Genomic DNA, 18252 nt, shown 5'->3' with positions numbered 1-18252 from the left:
CATTACCATCCCTACCATATCTTGCCGCCTCACGATGGGTAAATTCAGGCTCATGTGTGAGAAGACACACAAAGGTCAGGAGCCGGTGTCCCACTGCAGCATAGGGACACCCATAGCATGCTCAGGGCATAGTGGCTTTGGGGCATACTGCAATTTTTCTTGATGAACCAGCACCTGCTGGCTCTTCTGGACTTTCAACCTTGTGGCTTTACGACCCTACTTCTTCCCAACCTTCCTTTACTTCTCTTTCTCACTTGTTCTTCTCTTCTCTCCCCCTGTGGTCTCCACCATGGCCACAGCCAAGCTGACAGTCAACGTCTTGGACGTCAATGACAACACACCCCGCTTCCGCCCCTTCGGGGTCACCTACTTCACTGAGCGGATCCTGGAGGGAGCCACGCAGGGCACCACGCTCATCTCCATCTCAGCAGTGGACCCAGACAAAGGTGCCAATGGGCAGATCACCTACGAGCTGCTGAACCTCTCTCCGGAAGGTTACGCCTGTCTGGAGGACCATTCGGCAGGTTGGTGGTCTGGGGAGGTGGGACTCCGGGGCAGGTCGGTGACCTGGGTCAGGCTTCTCATTTCAGGGTCTGCCATCCTCTAGGGAAGGTTGTGGCCAACAGGACAGTGGACTATGAGGAGGTGCAGTGGCTGAACTTCACCGTCCGCGCCTCCGACAACGGCTCTCCCCGCAGATCCGCTGAGATCCCCGTGTACCTCCAGATCGTGGACATCAATGACAACAACCCTGTTTTCAGCCAACCATCCTACCAGGTGAGCACCCCTGTCAAACTGTGCGTGGGGCTGGGCCCTGCCTGCCTGGTGAGGACAGGCACAGAGCTGGGGGCTCTCCAGGGACACCTTCTCTTCCCTTGGCCTGTGCTTGAGCCATTTGGAGAAGACGGCCAACCCTGTCACGCGCTTTGTGCCAGCACCTCGTTGGGAGTCTGGCTGTGCCCAGAGCTGGGTGCCAGCTGTGCCCTCGGTTACTGCCCACTGAGACAGCACGGGCTGAGCCAGTCCTGCCTGCTGCCTCTGTTGCAGAAAGCTGTCTTTGAGGACGTGCCGCTGGGTACGGTCATCCTGAGCGTCACGGCCACCGATGCAGATTCCGGGCAGTTCGCTCTCATCCAGTACAGCCTGGGCGATGGAGAGGGCAAGTTTGGGATAAATCCCAACACGGTAAGGAGCCAACTGAGGCTGGAACAGTGCAGGAAAAGGGAGGGGAGGCTGAAATGGTCCCAGCTTGTGCCTTGCTCCCACACCTCACCTTCTGCCCCTTCTTGAGTACCAGCTCTGCCAGACGAGGTCCACCTGAAGGTCTCTGTGTGCTGCAGGGTGACATCTACATCCTGTCAGCCCTGGACCGGGAAAAGAAGGATCACTACACACTGACAGCCGTGGCCAGGGACAACCCTGGGGATGTCTCCAGTAACCGTCGGGAGAACTCTGTGCAGGTAGGGCTCTCCTCCTCCCGTCACCCCTTGGGTGCTGGTCACCAGCAAGAAGGTGTCAAAGCTCCACCTTTCCTCCCCGGTGGTTGGACTGGGGGAATTAGGCAGAAGGAAGAGTGGGCGACGCCAGGAGCTGCGGGGTGGATGGTGCAGGGCACTTTGTGCTGCAGGGACAGCACGTCGGCAGGAGGGGCAGGGGAGGGTGACACTATTGTCTGCAAGTGCTGTGGCATGAATGGGTGCCCCAGCCCCGGCAGCCTCCATTGTTGGGAGCAGGAATTCAGCTGGTGGAGTTAAACAAATAGCAGGAAGGGCACCTCTCTCCAGCAGCAGAGCTGCAGGTCACAGCAGGGGTATGGCCCCAGGGGCTGCCCAGCCTTCCCCAGCCTCACATCACCCAGCTGGCTGTGCTTTGCCAAAGGTGCTGATCACAGTGCTGGACATCAACGACGTCAGGCCCCAGTTCAGCAAGAGCCAGTTCAGCACCAGCGTCTACGAGAATGAGCCAGCGGGGACGTCGGTGATCACCATGAGTGCCACCGACCTGGACGAAGGGGACAACGGCGTGGTGACCTACAGCATCGAGGGTCCTGGAGCGGGTAGGTGCTGGGGGCAGGGGGCTCTTCCCCAGGGAGGAGGGTTGTGAGGAGGAAGGAGTCACAGGCACCAAGCCTACACCCCATCTCCTGTGGCTGGTTTGGACTCCTGGGAGCGATACTGAAAGCGAGAGCTTTCTCCATTTCTCTGCAGTTTCCAGTTCCTCATGGTGTGGGATGTTAGGGCTTTGCCTGCCTTCATCCTGCACCCCAGCCTTGGATTATGCTCTTGTCTTCCCCACCCCGGCAGGAGTTTCTGTTACACCCAGTGTGTCTTGGAGCAGACTGCCTGCCTGCTTTAGGTGAAGGCTGTGAAGGGCAGAGAGGTGAGGGTGGATAGTGATAGTGTCTGAAATCCAGGATCTCTGCACACTGAGAAATTGCAGAAATCAGGCTCCACTGTTCCAGCCAGGGCAGCAGTGAAGCACAGACAGGGATGACCAGGGAGTAGGTCCCAGAGACAAGGATGTGGCATGCTCTGAAAGCCCTGAGAATACCCGCACCCCTGGCCTGCTGTGGTGGGTGCACTTCAGCTGGTTATACTCATTTCTAGTCACAATTTATCTGGTGCAACGTCCTGAGCCGGAGATGTGGGGCTTTTCTCTGTCCCCAGAGGCTTTCAAGATCAATAAAGACTCCGGGCTTGTCACATCCCGGCGGCGCCTGCAGTCCTACGAGAGGTTCAACCTGACTGTGGTGGCCACAGACAAGGGGCACCCCCCTCTCTGGGGGACCACCATGCTCCACATCGAGGTCATCGACATCAATGACAACCGCCCCGTCTTCGTCCGCCCGCCCAACGGCACCATCCTGCACATCAAGGAGGTGAATCCCTTGGGAGGGAGCAGGGTCGTGGCATGTTGGGAGTGTGTTCAGGGGCACTCCTGCCTATAACAGCAAAATCCAAGCTCCATCTCCGCTGGGGATGCAGCAAGACCTTGATTTAGCATGTGGCAAGAGGGTTTGGGTCATGGGGACAGACATTCCAAAACAGCTTCTCTCCATACACGCGAGCAGGGTGATGGGGCGGATTTGGGGAACAGAAACCCCAGCAGCATTCAGAATTAATAAACAGTCAGTGCGTGCGGTCCGTGTTTGTAAACATGGGCTGGAAATGCTGACACTTGAGATGCTTCTCCTTTCTGGGAAGCCAGGCTTGACTCAGCCAGTCCCCAGCCACCCAGCCACTGCCTCAGCCATTCCCCACCCACCAGGACTGAGAGAATCATGGCTCCATGTTGCCAGCCCTCTGTCAGATTTTTGTGTCATGGGAGCTTGCTGTCCTCCAAACCAAGGGATTTTGGACCAAGGGGGTCTGGAGGGGCAGGGGGAGCAGGGGGTTTGCGTGCAGTGCCAAGGCTGAAGGGCTGTGCGTGTGCAAGCAGGAGATCCCCCTGCGATCCAACGTCTATGAGGTCTATGCCACGGACAAAGACGAGGGTCTCAACGGAGTGGTGCTCTACAACCTGCTGAAAACCGGGGCAGGGAATAAGGACTGGGAGTATTTCAGCATCGACTCGGTCAGCGGGCTGATCCAGACGGCCATGCGGCTGGACCGCGAGAAGCAGGCAGTGTACAACGTGAGCCAGCCAGGGGCCTGGGGCAGGCCTTGGGGCTGTGGGTCCAGCATGGGGCTGGTGGGATGCACGTGACGTGGTGGGGATGGCATCGGCTGACACCATTGTGGAGGTATCACACCTTAGCAGGAAGTGGGTGGTTATCAAGTACCTTAGGGGGGTTGCATCTTGGTGGGCCAGCACCCAATTCCCTGGTAAATCCCCCCAAAATTCTCCAGCATCCATCTGTCCTCTCTGTCCCTGCCTCAGTGATGTCTCCCAGCCCGTGGGGCTGTGCCCAGGACAGCCCTTTTGCCTCTCTCCCCAGCTGATCATCGTGGCCTGTGACCAGGGCCAGCCACCCTACGAGACCATGCAGCCGCTCCAGGTAGCGCTCGATGACATCGATGACAACGAACCCATCTTCCTCAGGCCACCCGTAAGGCACCAGGGCGAAGGGGGTGGGATGCAGGGGATGCAGGGGATGCAGGGGATGCAGGGGATGCAGGGGATGCAGGGATGGGGATGCCAGCGAGTATGTGTGATGGAGCGTGCACACCTGGGCGTCACCATGGTGGGGAGCACCGTGGGATTTGTCCACTTTGGTTTAAAGCAGCCCCAGTGCTCATGATGGTTTTTTTTTTTTCCCTGGGGTCTCTGGCAGAGGGATAGTCCCCAGTACCAGGCACTCTCTGTCCCCGAGCACTCACGGCCAGGCACCGTGGTGGGGAACGTCACCGGTGCGGTGGACGCAGATGAGGGCTCCAACGCCATCGTCTACTACTTCATAGCAGGTGGGCGTGGAGATGGCAGCTCTGTGTCCCCCACACTCCCCTCACCCAGGATTTCTGTCCTCTCCTTGCTGCCTCTCTGCCCCGCTCAATGGGCAAGGTGGCACTTTGGAAGTGCCGAGCCCAAAGAAGACTGACTGGGGATGCCTTTCTGCACCCAGCTGGGAACCAGGAGAGCAACTTCCAGCTGAGCCGAGAAGGGAAGCTGAAGGTCTTGCGAGACCTGGACCGGGAGAAGGAGCCGTACCACTCCATCATCGTCAAAGCATCCAGCCAGAGGAACTGGGCTCCTCCCCGGGGCCAGCGGGCAGCAAGGGCCCAGTTCTGGGACCTCAGCGAGGACCTGACCCTGCAGGAGGTGCGGATCTTCCTGGACGACATCAATGACCAGTCCCCCCAGTTCACCAAGTCGGAGTACACGGCGGGTAAGAGGTGCCAGGGGCTGGGGGGGGCGCCTGGAGCCAGAGATACTTCCAGGAAAATCCAGCAGGGTAAAGGGGCAGCGAGAGGCAGCCTGGCCCCAGGTCCCTTTCCCATCTCTCCCTCAAAGGGGTCGCCACCGATGCCAAGGTGGGGTCAGAGCTGATCAGAGTGCTCGCAGTGGACGCCGACGTGGGCAATAACAGCCTGGTCCTGTACAACATCCTGGGCATCCGCTACATCAAGCAGCACTCCAATGACTCCGAGGAGGTGGCCAACATCTTCAGCATCGGTGGGTGCCCAGCCTGCTGCAGGAGCATGGGGCCTCGGGCAGTGACATCCCTGTGGCCAAAGATGTCCCCGTGGCTGGGGTCACTGATCCCCGGCTTGTCACCGTCCATTCCGCAGGAACCCTTGATGGCATCCTGCGAACCTTTGACCTCTTCACGGCCTACAACCCCGGCTACTTTGTGGTGGACATTATGGCCTCTGACCTGGTGGGCCACAATGACACGGCCATTGTGGGGATTTACATCCTGCGGGACGACCAGCGGGTCAAAATCATCATCAATGAGATTCCTGACAAGGTCAGGCAGTTCGAGGAGGAGTTCATCAGCCTGCTCTCCAACATCACGGGCGCCATCGTCAACACGGACGACGTGCAGGTAACCATCTGCCTTGGAGCTTGCTTTGGGGAGTAGATGATCTTCCACGTGCTGTTTGGGAGGTCTCCTTCGAGGGAGTCCTGCCTGGATAACCACAAACACCCCTGGGCTCTGAAGGTGACGGGTACACCCCAAGTTGGGGTGCACTGTGCGGGTCCAGACTGATGCTTGGGGGTCTCCTGCCACACCAGCACACCTCGAGGTTGCTCAGGAGGAGACTCCTCTCCCTCCCTGCAGACCTTGCTGTCTCTCCCCAGTTCCACGTTGACAAGAAAGGCCGGGTGAACTTTGCCCAGACGGAGCTGCTGATCCACGTGGTGAACAGGGAGACCAACCGCATCCTGGACGTGGAGCGGTACGTCCCCTGCCCCCCCACCCAGCCTGGCTCCCTGGGGACCCCAGTTAATGTCAAGGTGCCCAAGCAACCCTTCTCTTCCCAGGGTTATTCAGATGATAGACGAGAACAAGGAGCAGCTGAGGAATCTCTTCAGGAACTACAACGTGCTGGACGTGCAGCCTGCCATTACTGCCCGGGCACCGGATGACCTGTCGGCTCTGCAGGTGAGGGTGCAGCTGGGGTTGGAGGAGCTGCTCGCAGCCCTCTGCGGGTGGTGTCCCTTCCCATGGGCGCTGCTCGGTGCTGGAGAGATGTTCCACCCGTATAACTTGGGGCATGTGGCCACCAGCAGGCGCTGGCTGCGTGCCAGAGGTTTCCCCCACGCCTCTGTCTCTCCTAGATGGCAATCATCGTGCTGGCCGTCCTGCTCTTCCTGGCTGCCATGCTCTTCATCCTCATGAACTGGTACTACCGGACAGTGTGAGTAACTCCTGGGCTCTGCCCAGCCCCTGCAATGTCCCCTTAGACCATGGGGACCAGCGTGGCTTCTCCTGGCCCTGGAAATGCTGGCAGGCAAAGCAGGGCATCAGCTTCCTCCAAAACGCATGGTTTTAATACTGATGGTACATCTCCCCTCAAAGCTCCCCAGCCTTATTTAATATTTATTATTTAATGCCTACCCTGTATTAAGGGTTATTGCAAATCTGTGTGTCCTTCTCCTTTCCAGCATCTTCCTTAATTTCTACCCCAACTGGCTGTGTTTCTTTTGCAGGCACAAAAGGAAATTGAAAGCCATCGTGGCTGGCTCCACTGGTGAGCAGTGTTTGGGGTGTCCCAGCTGCATGGGAGGGTGGGGTGCATGGAGAGCATGGAGCAGGGGTCACAGGGAGACATGGGGGATATCCCAGGGTGAATACCAGGTGGGTGATCCTGCCCATCAAGGTGTGATGGTGGAAGGCTTTTCTCAGCTTCGGGCTCTGTGTTACCTGCCACACCCCACCGTGTTTCTCACTGCCTTTTTGGTTGCTCTTTATCCCTCCCTGATAAAGAAGTGTCACCCCATGGCTTGCTGCGAAGCCCACCAACACGCTGCCCTGTAACTCTCATCCCTGCCTTTTGCAGGGAACAGAGGCTTCATGGACATCATGGACATGCCAAACACCAACAAGTACTCCTTTGATGGGTGAGTGCCACCTCCTGGGGCTGGAGGCTGCTCCCAGGAGAGGGATGCCTGTGTTTCGGAGCCAGGAGGTGGAGACATGATGTCTCTGTGCTCCGCTCTGCTCTGCATGGAGCATTACTGATCCTGGGAGACACGTGCTCGCTCTGAGAGCTTTCCAAGCTAAAAAATACTATTCTTTCTCCTGTGACTCCATCTCTGCCAATCCTGGCCAGGTTTGGGGTAAGCAGAGATAACGGGTTTGACACACATCTGGATCCAGAGCAGCCAAATTCGTACCTGCACAGGCCAGGCGGAGGCAGTGCAACCTCAGCATCGTGGCTCTGGGTGGGCTTGGGGATAACGCCGCTCTCTGCCTGCCCTGATGGCCGTTCCTCCCCCCGGGCAGGGCCAACCCGGTGTGGCTGGACCCCTTCTGCAGGAACATGGAGCTGGCGGCGCAGGCGGAGCACGAGGACGACCTGCCGGAGAACCTGAGCGAGATCACCGACCTGTGGAACAGCCCTGCCCGCACCCACGTGAGACACGGCCCCGCCGGGACACCGTGCCCCCGCGCCCGCCACCCCCGGCAGCTCCTGAGCCGCCGTCTCCCCCCGCAGGGCACCTTCGGGAGGGAGCCCTCCGCCGCCAAGCCCGAGGATGACCGCTACCTGCGGGCCGCCATCCAGGAGTACGACAACATTGCCAAGCTGGGGCAGATCATGCGGGAGGGACCCATCAAGGTGAGCGCTGAGGGCAGGCGTCCTGCACCGAGGAGTCTTCTCTCACAGCTGCGCCTTCCAGGTTCACTGCGCCGGAGGGTGGTGTCACTCCAAAAAAATGCTGGGATGAGGCCGGCCTCCCTCTGGTCTGAACCCCTCCCCTGGATAACCCACAGTCTCTCCCCCTGCACCCAGGGCACTCTCCTGAAGGTGGTCCTGGATGATTACATGCGCCTGAAAAAGCTCTTTGCCCAGCGGATGGTGCATAAGGCCACCGCCAGTCAGGGGGACCGCTCCTCGGTCTCGGAGGTAGAGGGGTGTGCATGGCTGTGGGGAGGTGCTTGCCGTGCCCTCTGGGATGCAGTGTGTCTTCCTGGCCCCACAGGCTGTGGTCTCTGTCACCCGGTGGTGCCCTCACTCTCTGCTTGGTCAAAACAAGCCAGATATCTGTTTTCCACTGGTTCCCACTGCTGTTTTTTCACTGGTTTTCCAGGCTGCTGGTTCCCCACAGTGACTCCCTGTGTTTCCTCTGATCAGCACGCAGCACCTTCTCCCTTGGTCTTTCTGACCCCAGGAGAGGACGCCCCTCTTTGCAGACTGGGCTCTGTCCACCAGCTCCCATTTCTGCCAAGGCTGGCCAAAGCTGTGGGCGATCATCTTCCCTTCCTTATGCTTCTCTGGTTTTTGCCTCAAAAATACAGGGTTTTGAGGCAAAAATGCTGGGATGGAGGGTGTTCGTGCAGAAGGGCTGGTCTGGGGAGAAGAAACTCCTCCTGTGGTCTTCCACCCTTCACGGGGGTGCAAAGCAAGCAGCAAAGAGAGCAGAGGACAGCAGTGGGATGTGAGATGCCTTTCAGCCCTTCTGCCCTCCATCTATCCATGCCCTTATTCCCCTTCAGCCCCATCCAGCCTTCCTTCATCTTCTTTCCCTATCTGCCTCCTGCCCCTCCACTCTCATACAACCCCAAATTCCAGCCTGGGTCCAAACTCCTCCTTGGCCACTCTGGGGGCAGCTGCAGGACACACCACGCACCCGGCAGCCGGTGCCTGAGCTGGGGCACCCGCCCAAGGAGGGAGGGATCCAGCTGGAGGCCATCTCCTGGTGATCCTCATCACCATGCTCTGAGGGTGCTTCAGAAGAGGAGGGCCCTTCCCTCTGGCTGGACTCCGGCATTGCAGGAGTCAGGGAAGCCAGGAGCTGCTGTGGCCACCGTGGTGATCCCCTCCCTCCATGGCTCTCTTGCAGCTGATCCAGAAGGAGCTGGAGGACGAGGAGGAGGAGCGCAGCCCCAGCCAGGGCAGCCTGCGCTTCCGCCACAAGCAGCCGGTGGAGCTGAAGGGTCCCGACGGCATCCACGTGGTGCACGGCAGCACGGGCACGCTGCTGGCCTCCGACCTCAACAGCCTGCCCGAGGACGACCAGAAGGTGCTGGGTCGCTCGCTGGAGACTCTGACCGCCGACTGCGGGGGCTACAGCGACCACAACGCCCGCACCGAGTCGGCCAAGTCCACGCCCCTGCACAAGATGCGGGAGGTGATCATGGAGAGCCCTCTGGAGATCACCGAGTTATGACGAGCGGCGCTGCCGCTGCTGCTGCTCCTCTAGGCAAGCCGGGCATGAAGCGCAGAGCAGGGGGGCCGTGGTGGGGGCCGGGGGCAGCCTGAGACCGGTGCTTGGCCCCCTCTTCCCCTGCAGGAGTCCAGGCTACGCGGTGCAGATCGCTCCGGCAGCCTTGGAGAGCTTGGCCCCGGCAGAGGGCTCTCAGGACCGGAATGCTTTTACTCGCCTGTCATTTATCCATGAAACCATTAAATTTTTTTTATTTTTCTTAGTAAAAAAAAAAAAGTTTTTTTTTTTCTAAAAAAAAAAAAAAAAGGGAAAAGAAAAGCTAAATGAATCTGATGAGTCCAGACTGGACGCAGGGGCGGGGGAAGGTGCAGCGAGGATGCAGATGATGTGCTGCCGCAGCATCCCCGGGCACAGGCTGGGGACAAGCAGCTGTCACACCTCGACCACGAGCATAGGGAGGGCCAGGGAGGCGTGGGGAGAGACCGAATCCTTTTGGCATTAACGTCACCTTTCCAGTAAGGAAAGACCCAAAAAATTAAAAAGAAAAAAAAAAAAACAACCCAAAGACATTCCTCCATTTTGCTGGCTTTACCAAAACTTGTTGCGATGTCGAAAAAGAGAGAGACTAACTGGGGCTTCTGGATGTCGAGTGCTCGTGCGTGTCTTTTGTTGCCCTTTTCTTTCCCCTTCTCTCTTGCATTTGGGTTTGTTTGTTCGGGGGTTTGTTTCCAGTCGTAACCTTGTGGAGAGTTTCGGGCACGGTCTGTTACGGGACTCAGAAATACACTGTCTATGGCTTTGGGTAACCTGTCTGTCGTCCTTCCTGCCCACATCCATCAGGCCCGAACCCCCTTTGGAAGAGAGGACCCTCTTTTAGCTCACCCCTCAATCCATCATCTTCACAAGATGCCACCCTGGGTGTTGCCGCACCTTGGATTTTGGGGGGAGCATTAAATGTTCTCCGGGTTTACCCACGCTCCCATTGCAGCCCCCAGCACGAGGAGGAAGGACACAACCAGCCAGGCTCACGGGAAGAGTTTATTTGTGGTGGGATGCTCCCATGCATGCCCAGGACCAGGCACTACAGGCATCCCCCCGACACGGCGGGGAGGGACGAGCCAGCACCCCGCTGCCCTCACCACCACGGCTGGGTCAGCACAGGACCCCCAGCAGGGATGGGGGTGTCAAAGGAAATCCTGGCACCCAGACTCATTCATTTTATGTTCAGGTGAGGCTGCCGCCAGCCAGCAGTGGGGGGGCCAGCGTTTGGGCAGCAGAACCCAGCCCAGCCCACAGGGACAGAGCCACGATGCGGGGTCTGGGCCGTACGAGTGGTTCAGGGTGGGCTGGAGAGGCAGAGAAGGGATTGGGGATGGAGATAGAGGTGGGAATAGATCTTGGGGATTTTGCAGTCACCCTGAGAGACGTCAAGGCTGAATCCCTAGTCCTGAAAATAACAACGAGTCCCTTAACCTGATTTGGAAATCCAAGCCCCAGGAGTGGAAGAGGAAGCGGCCGAGGCCGCTGGGGTTCCCCGCAGCCCCGCCGGCGCGCGAGGCCGGTTGGCTCCTGCCATTGCCGTCCGTGAGTGCAGGCACGTCCCAGGGAAGGGAGCCAGGATCCCCAGCCAAACGGCAGAGCAAGTCCAGCCAGCTGGGGAGATGGCTCCTAGTTCCACACGTGGCGCCGGCAGTGTGCGACGGCCTGCGGGAGGGACGGGGATGGCGCTGGCATGCAGGCACCGCCGGCACGGCGCCCTCCTGCCCGGGGAGGGGACACGGCCGGCACTTACATTGCACTCGACCGCCGTGGCCATGTTCTTGCACCAGTACTGCGGGCCCCAGACGCAGGGGGCCGAGCCCAGGAGATCCTCCTTGCCTGAGTCACAGGCTCTGATTTTCTGCATTGAAAAGGGAAAGGGTGGGAGGGAGAGGAAGAAAACCTCCACGAGCAGCCTCTGGCCCTCTCCCAGCCCGCAGGCTTGGACAAAGGATGCCCATCTCGGCCCGGGCCACCCCAGGGGTGAGGACACTTACAGTGCAGACGAAGGTGGGGTCCATCATCTGCACGAAGAGCCGCACGGCCGCCGGCTCGTACTGCAACACCAGCGCCTGGCACTGGGAGGGAGAGAGGGGTGAGCCCGGCGGGGGCCTCGGGGGTGGCTTTGTTGGCTTGGGTGTGCCCCCTCAGCTCACCTTGCTGGTGAGCGGCATGGGCAGCATGGCACAGCCCTTCTCCAGCACCTCGCCCAGCTCCTCCAGCGTCTCGTTCTTCAGCAGCTCGTTGTCGAAGTAGGTGATGAGGATCTGGCAGACGTTGCAGAAGGCGCCGGCGCCCACCGCCAGCTGCTCCAGGGATTCAGCCCCTGGAGGACACGGCCATCAGCAGCCAGCGGAGGGGACGCCCCGCTGCCCGGGCTCGGGGTGCCAGCTCACCGTGCCGGGCGTCGCCGCTGCGGGGGCAGCAGCGCATCATGGCGCAGACGGCCGCGGGGTCGGTGGCCTCCAGCAGCATGATCACCACGGCCTTGCCGTAGGAGTTGACGAAGTCCTTGCACTGCCCGATGACGCTGTGGGGCAGCATGTAACACACCTTCTCGATGTCATTCACCAGCTGCTCCTGCCGGCACAAGGCAGACCAGGGAAACCGCGGCTCCTTGCTGCCCCTCGGCCCCCTGTGCCCGCCCCCAGTGCCAGGCCGCAGCGGCGGGGCTCACCTCTGTCACGTTGTTCTCCAGGAGGCTCTCGACTGTCTTCACGGTGAACTGGCACACGTCACACAGCGGAGTGCTCCCCACCCTGTCCTGTCGGGACGAGGGGGTGGGATGCATGCCGAGCCCCCCCAGAGCCACCCTCATCCCGTTCCACCATCATCCCCCACGTAAGGCATTCCCCACCTGGGATAAGTGGAGGTGCTTGAGGAAACAAAACACAAAATGAGGCTCCCCCTTTACAGTGTTTGGATTTTAAGGAGCACAGCAGAACTGAGGGGGTCCCCACTTACCCCCAGCATGCTCAGGACCTGCATCACCCTCTCTGTGAGCAGCGTGTGGAGGGGCAGTGCCGAGTTGGAGGCACAGAGTCCCAGCTGGCCACACAGCTCCGTTGGGTCCTGGGGAGAGAGACATCCCAAATCAGGTGGGCTTTGGCCCCAGGGAGGGGAATTTCAGCACATCAGGGCATGGATCTCACTTACCTCAGCCTGCTACCGGTGGAGGGGCCAGAAAATGGCAAGACAAAAATGAAAACAAAATATAATTGCAGCAGTTGCAAGGCAGAGAGGAGGGAAAAAACTAATTAGTATTTTGCAGGAATGTTAGGCAGCGAGTTTAACAAAAACAAAGGGAGCATTTGCTGATGGGGCCCCTTGGCTGTGCCCCTCAGGGCCCCCCAGCTGGCACCCAGAGACCCCCGGCACCCCCGGGGAGCCCTCAGCCTCTTACCAGGTAGCGCAGCAGCTGGGCAGCCGTGTCCGTGTACTCGGCCAGGGAGCGCTTGCACTGCAGGAGGGAGGCACAGCGTCAGGGCCCGACCCTGCCCGCACCTCCCCGGGCAGGCATCTGCAGGAGATGCTGCCGTCGAGGAGGAGGAGGAGGCAGCCCATCCCTGGAAGCGTCCAAGGGCAGATCGGACAGGGCTTGGAGCAGTGGGATAGTGGGAAGGGTCCCTGCCCATGGCGGAGTGAGGTTGTCCTTAAGGCTCCTCCCAGCCCAAACCCTTGTGCGATTCGCTGCTGGCCCCTCACCCGCTGGGCCAGGTCGGGCGTCAGGGTGTCGCAGACCCGCTTGGCGTGGCCCACCAGCGCCCAGGTGAAGGCAGTGTTGGTCCCCAGCGCCTGCTGCACGGCCGCCACCAGCTGCAGGCAGTCCCCGCACACCTCCTCCACCTCCTGCAGGATAACAAGGGCAGGGACACGTTGGTACCCACGAAATAAACCCAGTCCCCCCACCCCCCGCCTGCACGTGCAGGGCTGGGATTTAAACACTGGCTGCAGTTTGGGGCAGCACTCTAACCAGCATCTCTCATTTCCCTCCTGCATCCTGAAATATTCCCCCCAAATGGCAACACTGCCAGCAGAAGTCATTTCAGCTCGGCAGAAATTTCAGGGGCTTTCTCTAATTGTTGTTGAGTAGGTGACACTTTTAAGGGTATTCTCACCCCTGAGCAGCATTAGGATGCTGGCACAGATTGCCCAGAGAAGCTGTGGCTGCACCATTCCTGGAAGCGTCCAAGGCCAGCTCGGATGGGGCTTGGAGCGACCTGGACACGTTCCCTGTCCGTGGCAGGGGTTTGGAACGAGGTGATCTGCAAGGTCCCTTCCCACCCAAACCGTTCCATGGTTCCACGACCAGCACCATCCTTGCCCGTGCCACGGTACCTGGGCCTCGCCGTGCGGCAGATCCTGGGGATGGAGCAGGAGGGGCACGTTGGCCATGAAGGGGGCAATGAGGTCGGCAAAGTCCTGGGTGGGGCCTGTGGCAGCTGGCGGTGGCTGCTGATACTTCAAGGTCCCCGTGGGTCTGCCCCGGGGCTGGCACAGCCTGATGGTCCCACACACCACCTTCGGTTCCGACTGGGGGAGCAGAGGGGTGGGGTGGGGGTTGAGGCTGCAGCTCCTCCATCACACCCAGCCCCCCACCCACCCCCACCCCGGGTCATTTCCCTCTCCATCTTGTCCTTCATGGACACGGTTTGCCCCAGGCTCCAGGAGCATCCTTTGCTCTGCAAGCCCCCAGGACGCCCCAAACTGTGGGAAAACCCAAACCCAGGGGCTTCGCCTGCGTTACCAGCACTTGCTTGCCCAGCTGGACAAGGACGAGGATGCCGGTGTCCACCATCCTCTTGCACTTGACAGACCAGTCCTGGAAGGGCAGGTACTGGCATCTCTTATCCAAGAAGAGCCTCAGCTTCTCCTGGGTGACAGAGAGAGAGGTCGGTGGGCCTCAGTGGGGTTGGTGGGGAGGAGCACCAGCCTCACTCCCCTTCCCACTGAGACCCACCTCGGTGCGGTTGTCCTGCAGGATCTTGCCCACCACAGAGACTGCCACCTGGCACAGGTGACAGGGGATCCCCTTCTGCTGAGAGACAGGGAACACGTGGGGATGCTGCCACGGCACCCAGACCCTCCCCAGACCCCAACCCTCCACCCCAAAACCACCCCACGTGGACACCCCGGGGCACCCATCGACTTTGCCATTCGCTCTGCAGACGCGGGTGCGGGATGTGGGGTGGGCGGGCGGGGATTCTCCTGCCATCTCCGTGTTTGGGGCGGATGGGCACCTCCCCCGCAGCCCCCCGCATTCCCTGCTCCCCGCTCGGTTACCCCCAGCGCCCGGTCCCACGCCGTGAGCCGGCAGAGCTCCAGCGCCCCGCACTTGGCCGCGGTCGCCGCGTCGCGGCACCAGTCCTCCGGCCGCTCGCCACACTCGTGGAGGGGGCTGGCCCCGGCTGTGGGAGGGGAGAGGACACTGTCAGCCCTCAAGGCACCCCAAGACACCAAGCGAGTGATGCTCCTCACCCTCCTGCTGTCATTCCACCTCAATCCCAAAGTCGTGGAGGGGGGAGAGGGTGTTTCATTAATATATGATTTTTTTAAGGTCGATTGTGCCAGGCTGCCAGCTTTTCCAATGGGATGTCTGTCACAGGGTCAGAAGCAAAGGGAATTTGGGGCTCATCCTCAGCCTCTCAGCACCCTCTTACACGCTGCGGAGGCGGCTGCTTGTAAAAGCAGCAATAAATCTTGCAAAACGGGCAAAGCCGGGGCGCCGGCGCTCAGCCCCGCACGGCAGCCAGATCATCACGCCACGGCTCCCGGCAACGATTGAGCAACCCCACTTTTTGGTGGGGTTCTTTTGGTTGTATTTCCTCCCCACGACAGCGTTTTCTCCCGGCTGTAAATCCCCGGCACGGCAGCGGCGGCGTGGCGCAAGAGCGGCGCTTTAATTGTCACTTTGGTGTGTCAGGACTCCTTCTGGATGGGGCGAGGGCTTGTTTGCGCCTGTGCCCACCCAGGATGCGGCTGCGGAGGAGGCGGCGAGAAGGCACAAGCCAAGCCCTTGGCCGGGAGCTGCTCCGGGAATTTGGGGGCAGCACCCGAGCAAAGGGACAGACAGACCCTGCCGAGCAGCTTCAAGCAAGAGGCGTTTCCAAGCAAAGCACAAGCGTTCGCATCCAGCTTTTATCCCCCAGCCCTGCCTATGATTTTGCAGGGCAGGAATACGGCCAGAGGCAGAAACTGTTCCTTCCACCCGACGCTGCCCTTATCGGGTTTCTCCCCGAAAGCCGCTTTCCCTGCATGCTGGATTTCGGCAAGGCCTCCAGCTCACCCATGAAACTGCAGCGTGGGGTGCCCAGGGCCACTCTGGAAAGTCCCGGGGGCTGGGGGTTGTGGGGAGAGGGGTCCCCAGCGCCCCACACCATTCCCGCCTGCCCCCAGCAGCGCTGGCGGGTGGCGGGTGCTGTTTCAGCCCCGATTTCCCCATCGGGCCGCCAGCAGCGCTGGGGCAGGCGGGCCCCGGGGCAGGGCGAGTCCCCCCGGTTTCCCAGGCTTCCCACACACCTTCCCAGCTGCGCCATGCCGCGCTCGCCGCATCAGCTGAGAGGGATATATTTATGTTTTTCAACCCTGGCCCCAGCATCAGGGCAAACAGGAATGGCAAGTCAGCGGAGGCATTAAGGGGCAGCACCAAAACCAAGGAGGCGGGAGACAACAACCCCACAGCTTTTTTTCTGAGCTGGTCCCGCAGCATCTCTCACGGAGCTGTGCTGGAGCCCGGACCCCGTGGTAGGGTCGGGAGGACCTAAAAGACACCACTGGTTTGGTCCCGCACTTTCCTGGCTCGCAGAGATCCTCAGCTCAGCACTTACTCCTCACCCTGCTCAATCTGAAAGTCAGGCAGCAAGTTCTGGGCCAGAAAGTAATTAGGACTAATCATAACACCCAGCAGCTGAGAGCAGGGGGAGCTTCCCCAGGTGGAAAGCACTGCCACGGGGCAAGCAACTGGGGCAACTGGTGTCCCGTGAGCTGTCCTACACGTCTCAAAGCTGGAGCCACCTCGTGCTGCCAGGCGCGCAGGCAGCAGGGTTATTAAATGATGCTATTTTTGGCAAAGGAGCAAGGCAGGGATGCTCCCGTGCCGCTGCGGTTCCGGGCCAGCCACAACTGCCCTATTGCTGTCTGCCAGGCCCGGGGGATGGGGTGGGCTTTGCTCAGGGGGGGATCCAGCAGCGAGCTCCAGCTCTGGCAGGGCCGTGCCGGCATTCCAGGGAGCCCCGGAGCGCCCCGGCCGAGCCGGCAGAGCCTGGCGAGCCGGTTGTGACGTAAAGCCCGGGGGTGGCAGCGTGGGCCCCAGCGCCCCAATTCCCGGCCCGGCGCACGCCCCTGTTACGGCAAGAACCATAAATACGCTTTTGCCAGCTCCCAAAGCCTTCTCGCCGAGGCTCGCGGGGTCCCCGGTGCCGCAGCTCCCCCGTGCCGTGCGGCCGAGCCCCGCCGGCTCCCGGGGATGGCGGCACCGCGGGGCCCGGACGTGCCGAGCGCAGGTGAACTTTCCTGCTCTGCCTGTTGCCGGCTGGAACACCCGGACACGTTCCCCCTCCCCAGCCCGGGTCATGCGTGTGCACCCACAAAACCTGGGCAGGGCACAGCGGGGGTTGATTGGGGTGCACGGGGGGCCCTTCGCTCTGAAACATGGGGGGCTTGCTTGCCACAGCAGAGCTCGTCTTATTCCGGGGGAGATTTCCCCAGGAAGCAGCGATCTGCCCCCAAGCAAGGAGCAGGGGGTGGAAGCAGGCCTTCCCCAGCTTGGCTCCTGGGGATGGGCAGGGATGGATGACTGAGGGACAGAGGCTCGCCTGCAGGAGGATTCGCCCACAGACACCCAAGTGCCGGCGCTGGGAGGGCTCCTGAGGTGAGTAGAGAACATCACCCCATCACCCTTCCCAGGGCTCAGCAAGCCACAGCAGAGCCAACTTCCTGCCTCCTGCATCTCCTACGAGGACCCTGAGGAAAAGGGCAGCTTCATGGTCACTCTGCTGTGACAACCAAGTGGCTTCCCCCAGCTCACACAGCGGCAGCCAGACCCCAAAACCAAGCGCAGTAGAGACAGCAGCCCCCCACTCTATCACAGCTTCCCTCCTTCCACGCCCCAGCACACCACCAGCCGTGCCTGAATCCCACAGGAGGGAGGCAACAAAGCCCTTTTGCCCTGAGATCACCTCTAAAGGCAAAAGTACCAACTCTCACCTCCAGGTGGGAAGCACAGTGGTGCCACCCTCCCCAGCTCTCCTCTGCCCAACTCCAACACCAGAGGAAGCACATTATGGAGCTTAGACACCAAAGGTGGGAACAGTTTTGGGATTCAGCAGGGTTTTCTGGGCTGTCCACATCCTACCTACCTCCAGGCCTGGCCTTACCTTGGTAGGAGCCCAGGCACACAGAAATGATCAGCACCAAGCCACTCCATTTGCTCTCCATGCCGTTCCTAAGAGTCCTCAGTGGCTGGTTCCTCTCCTATGCTGCTCCCAGACTGAGGAATCTTGGATGGGCTGGGAGAAGCAGTGAGAATCCACACCTACGCAGGGCAATTACCACACCCCTCACTTTATGCGTTGATTATAAAATCATCACCAGGGAGGGAGGGAGGGAGGGACCAGAGCCAGGCAGGTACTCCCAGGAGGTCAGAAGCAGCCCAGGAGCTGCTGCTCAGCGCTCACCTGGCTGCAGAGGGTGGGCACGCACTGGGAGAGCCGCCCCGGGGCCACGTGACAGCGCCACGTTCTCTGCCTTTGAGTGACATTTTTACATTTTATTTGGGATCAAGCAGGGAATGAGGACACAGGGGAAGCCACATTAGGTGCGAGTCAGCAGGGAAGGCCGGTATCAAGAAGTCCCTCTGGCCTGCGCAAGGCAGCGATTGCAACACGCGGCTCTTGCCTCACACCAGGCGTTGTGTTTGTCCAGGGAAGAGAGGCAGCAATC

General features: G+C 60.4%; 2 protein-coding genes across 2 annotated transcripts in view; one reads left to right on the top strand and one right to left on the bottom strand.

The window, feature by feature from the left end:
* CDH23 (cadherin related 23) overlaps positions 1 to 10041 on the top strand; it is a 182495-nt gene extending 172454 nt beyond the window's left edge. The window contains exons 42-62 of the mRNA XM_038140800.1: positions 300 to 524; positions 608 to 777; positions 1048 to 1185; positions 1341 to 1460; positions 1879 to 2056; positions 2667 to 2878; positions 3439 to 3633; positions 3938 to 4048; positions 4274 to 4403; positions 4562 to 4825; positions 4951 to 5112; positions 5229 to 5485; positions 5743 to 5840; positions 5926 to 6046; positions 6223 to 6302; positions 6595 to 6635; positions 6945 to 7005; positions 7391 to 7520; positions 7602 to 7724; positions 7899 to 8012; positions 8950 to 10041. Coding sequence (XP_037996728.1) covers positions 300 to 524; positions 608 to 777; positions 1048 to 1185; positions 1341 to 1460; positions 1879 to 2056; positions 2667 to 2878; positions 3439 to 3633; positions 3938 to 4048; positions 4274 to 4403; positions 4562 to 4825; positions 4951 to 5112; positions 5229 to 5485; positions 5743 to 5840; positions 5926 to 6046; positions 6223 to 6302; positions 6595 to 6635; positions 6945 to 7005; positions 7391 to 7520; positions 7602 to 7724; positions 7899 to 8012; positions 8950 to 9276 — 3257 coding nt within the window. The 3' untranslated portion in view covers positions 9277 to 10041. The remainder of the gene's footprint in view (positions 1 to 299; positions 525 to 607; positions 778 to 1047; positions 1186 to 1340; positions 1461 to 1878; positions 2057 to 2666; positions 2879 to 3438; positions 3634 to 3937; positions 4049 to 4273; positions 4404 to 4561; positions 4826 to 4950; positions 5113 to 5228; positions 5486 to 5742; positions 5841 to 5925; positions 6047 to 6222; positions 6303 to 6594; positions 6636 to 6944; positions 7006 to 7390; positions 7521 to 7601; positions 7725 to 7898; positions 8013 to 8949) is intronic.
* Positions 10042 to 10871: 830 nt separating this feature from the next.
* Positions 10872 to 17748, bottom strand: LOC119702654 (prosaposin-like). Its single transcript, XM_038141054.1, has 15 exons — positions 17688 to 17748; positions 14596 to 14720; positions 14273 to 14347; positions 14060 to 14185; positions 13651 to 13845; positions 13018 to 13161; positions 12716 to 12772; positions 12469 to 12477; positions 12277 to 12384; positions 11990 to 12076; positions 11709 to 11892; positions 11469 to 11638; positions 11310 to 11390; positions 11066 to 11173; positions 10872 to 10977 (listed from the first exon to the last, which is right to left on the bottom strand). Exons 1-15 carry the CDS (start codon positions 17746 to 17748, stop codon positions 10942 to 10944), a joined length of 1566 nt encoding a protein of 521 aa, XP_037996982.1. The 3' UTR covers positions 10872 to 10941.
* Between the last annotated feature and the right edge of the window lie 504 nt (positions 17749 to 18252).

The sequence above is a fragment of the Motacilla alba genome, chromosome 6, assembly GCF_015832195.1.
Source record: "Motacilla alba alba isolate MOTALB_02 chromosome 6, Motacilla_alba_V1.0_pri, whole genome shotgun sequence".
NCBI lineage: Eukaryota > Metazoa > Chordata > Aves > Passeriformes > Motacillidae > Motacilla > Motacilla alba.
This window is presented reverse-complemented; position numbering and strand designations above follow the sequence as displayed.

Coding starts and splice junctions, on each gene's coding strand:
- LOC119702654 (XM_038141054.1), bottom strand. CDS start 17,748: ATGGAGAGCAAATGGAGTGGCTTGGTGCTGATCATTTCTGTGTGCCTG. Junction 13,162..13,650: donor TGCCGCACGGCGAGGCCCAG/GTACCGTGGCAC, acceptor GTTATCCTGCAG/GAGGTGGAGGAGGTGTGCGG. Junction 10,978..11,065: donor CCACGGCGGTCGAGTGCAAT/GTAAGTGCCGGC, acceptor TCCCTCCCGCAG/GCCGTCGCACACTGCCGGCG.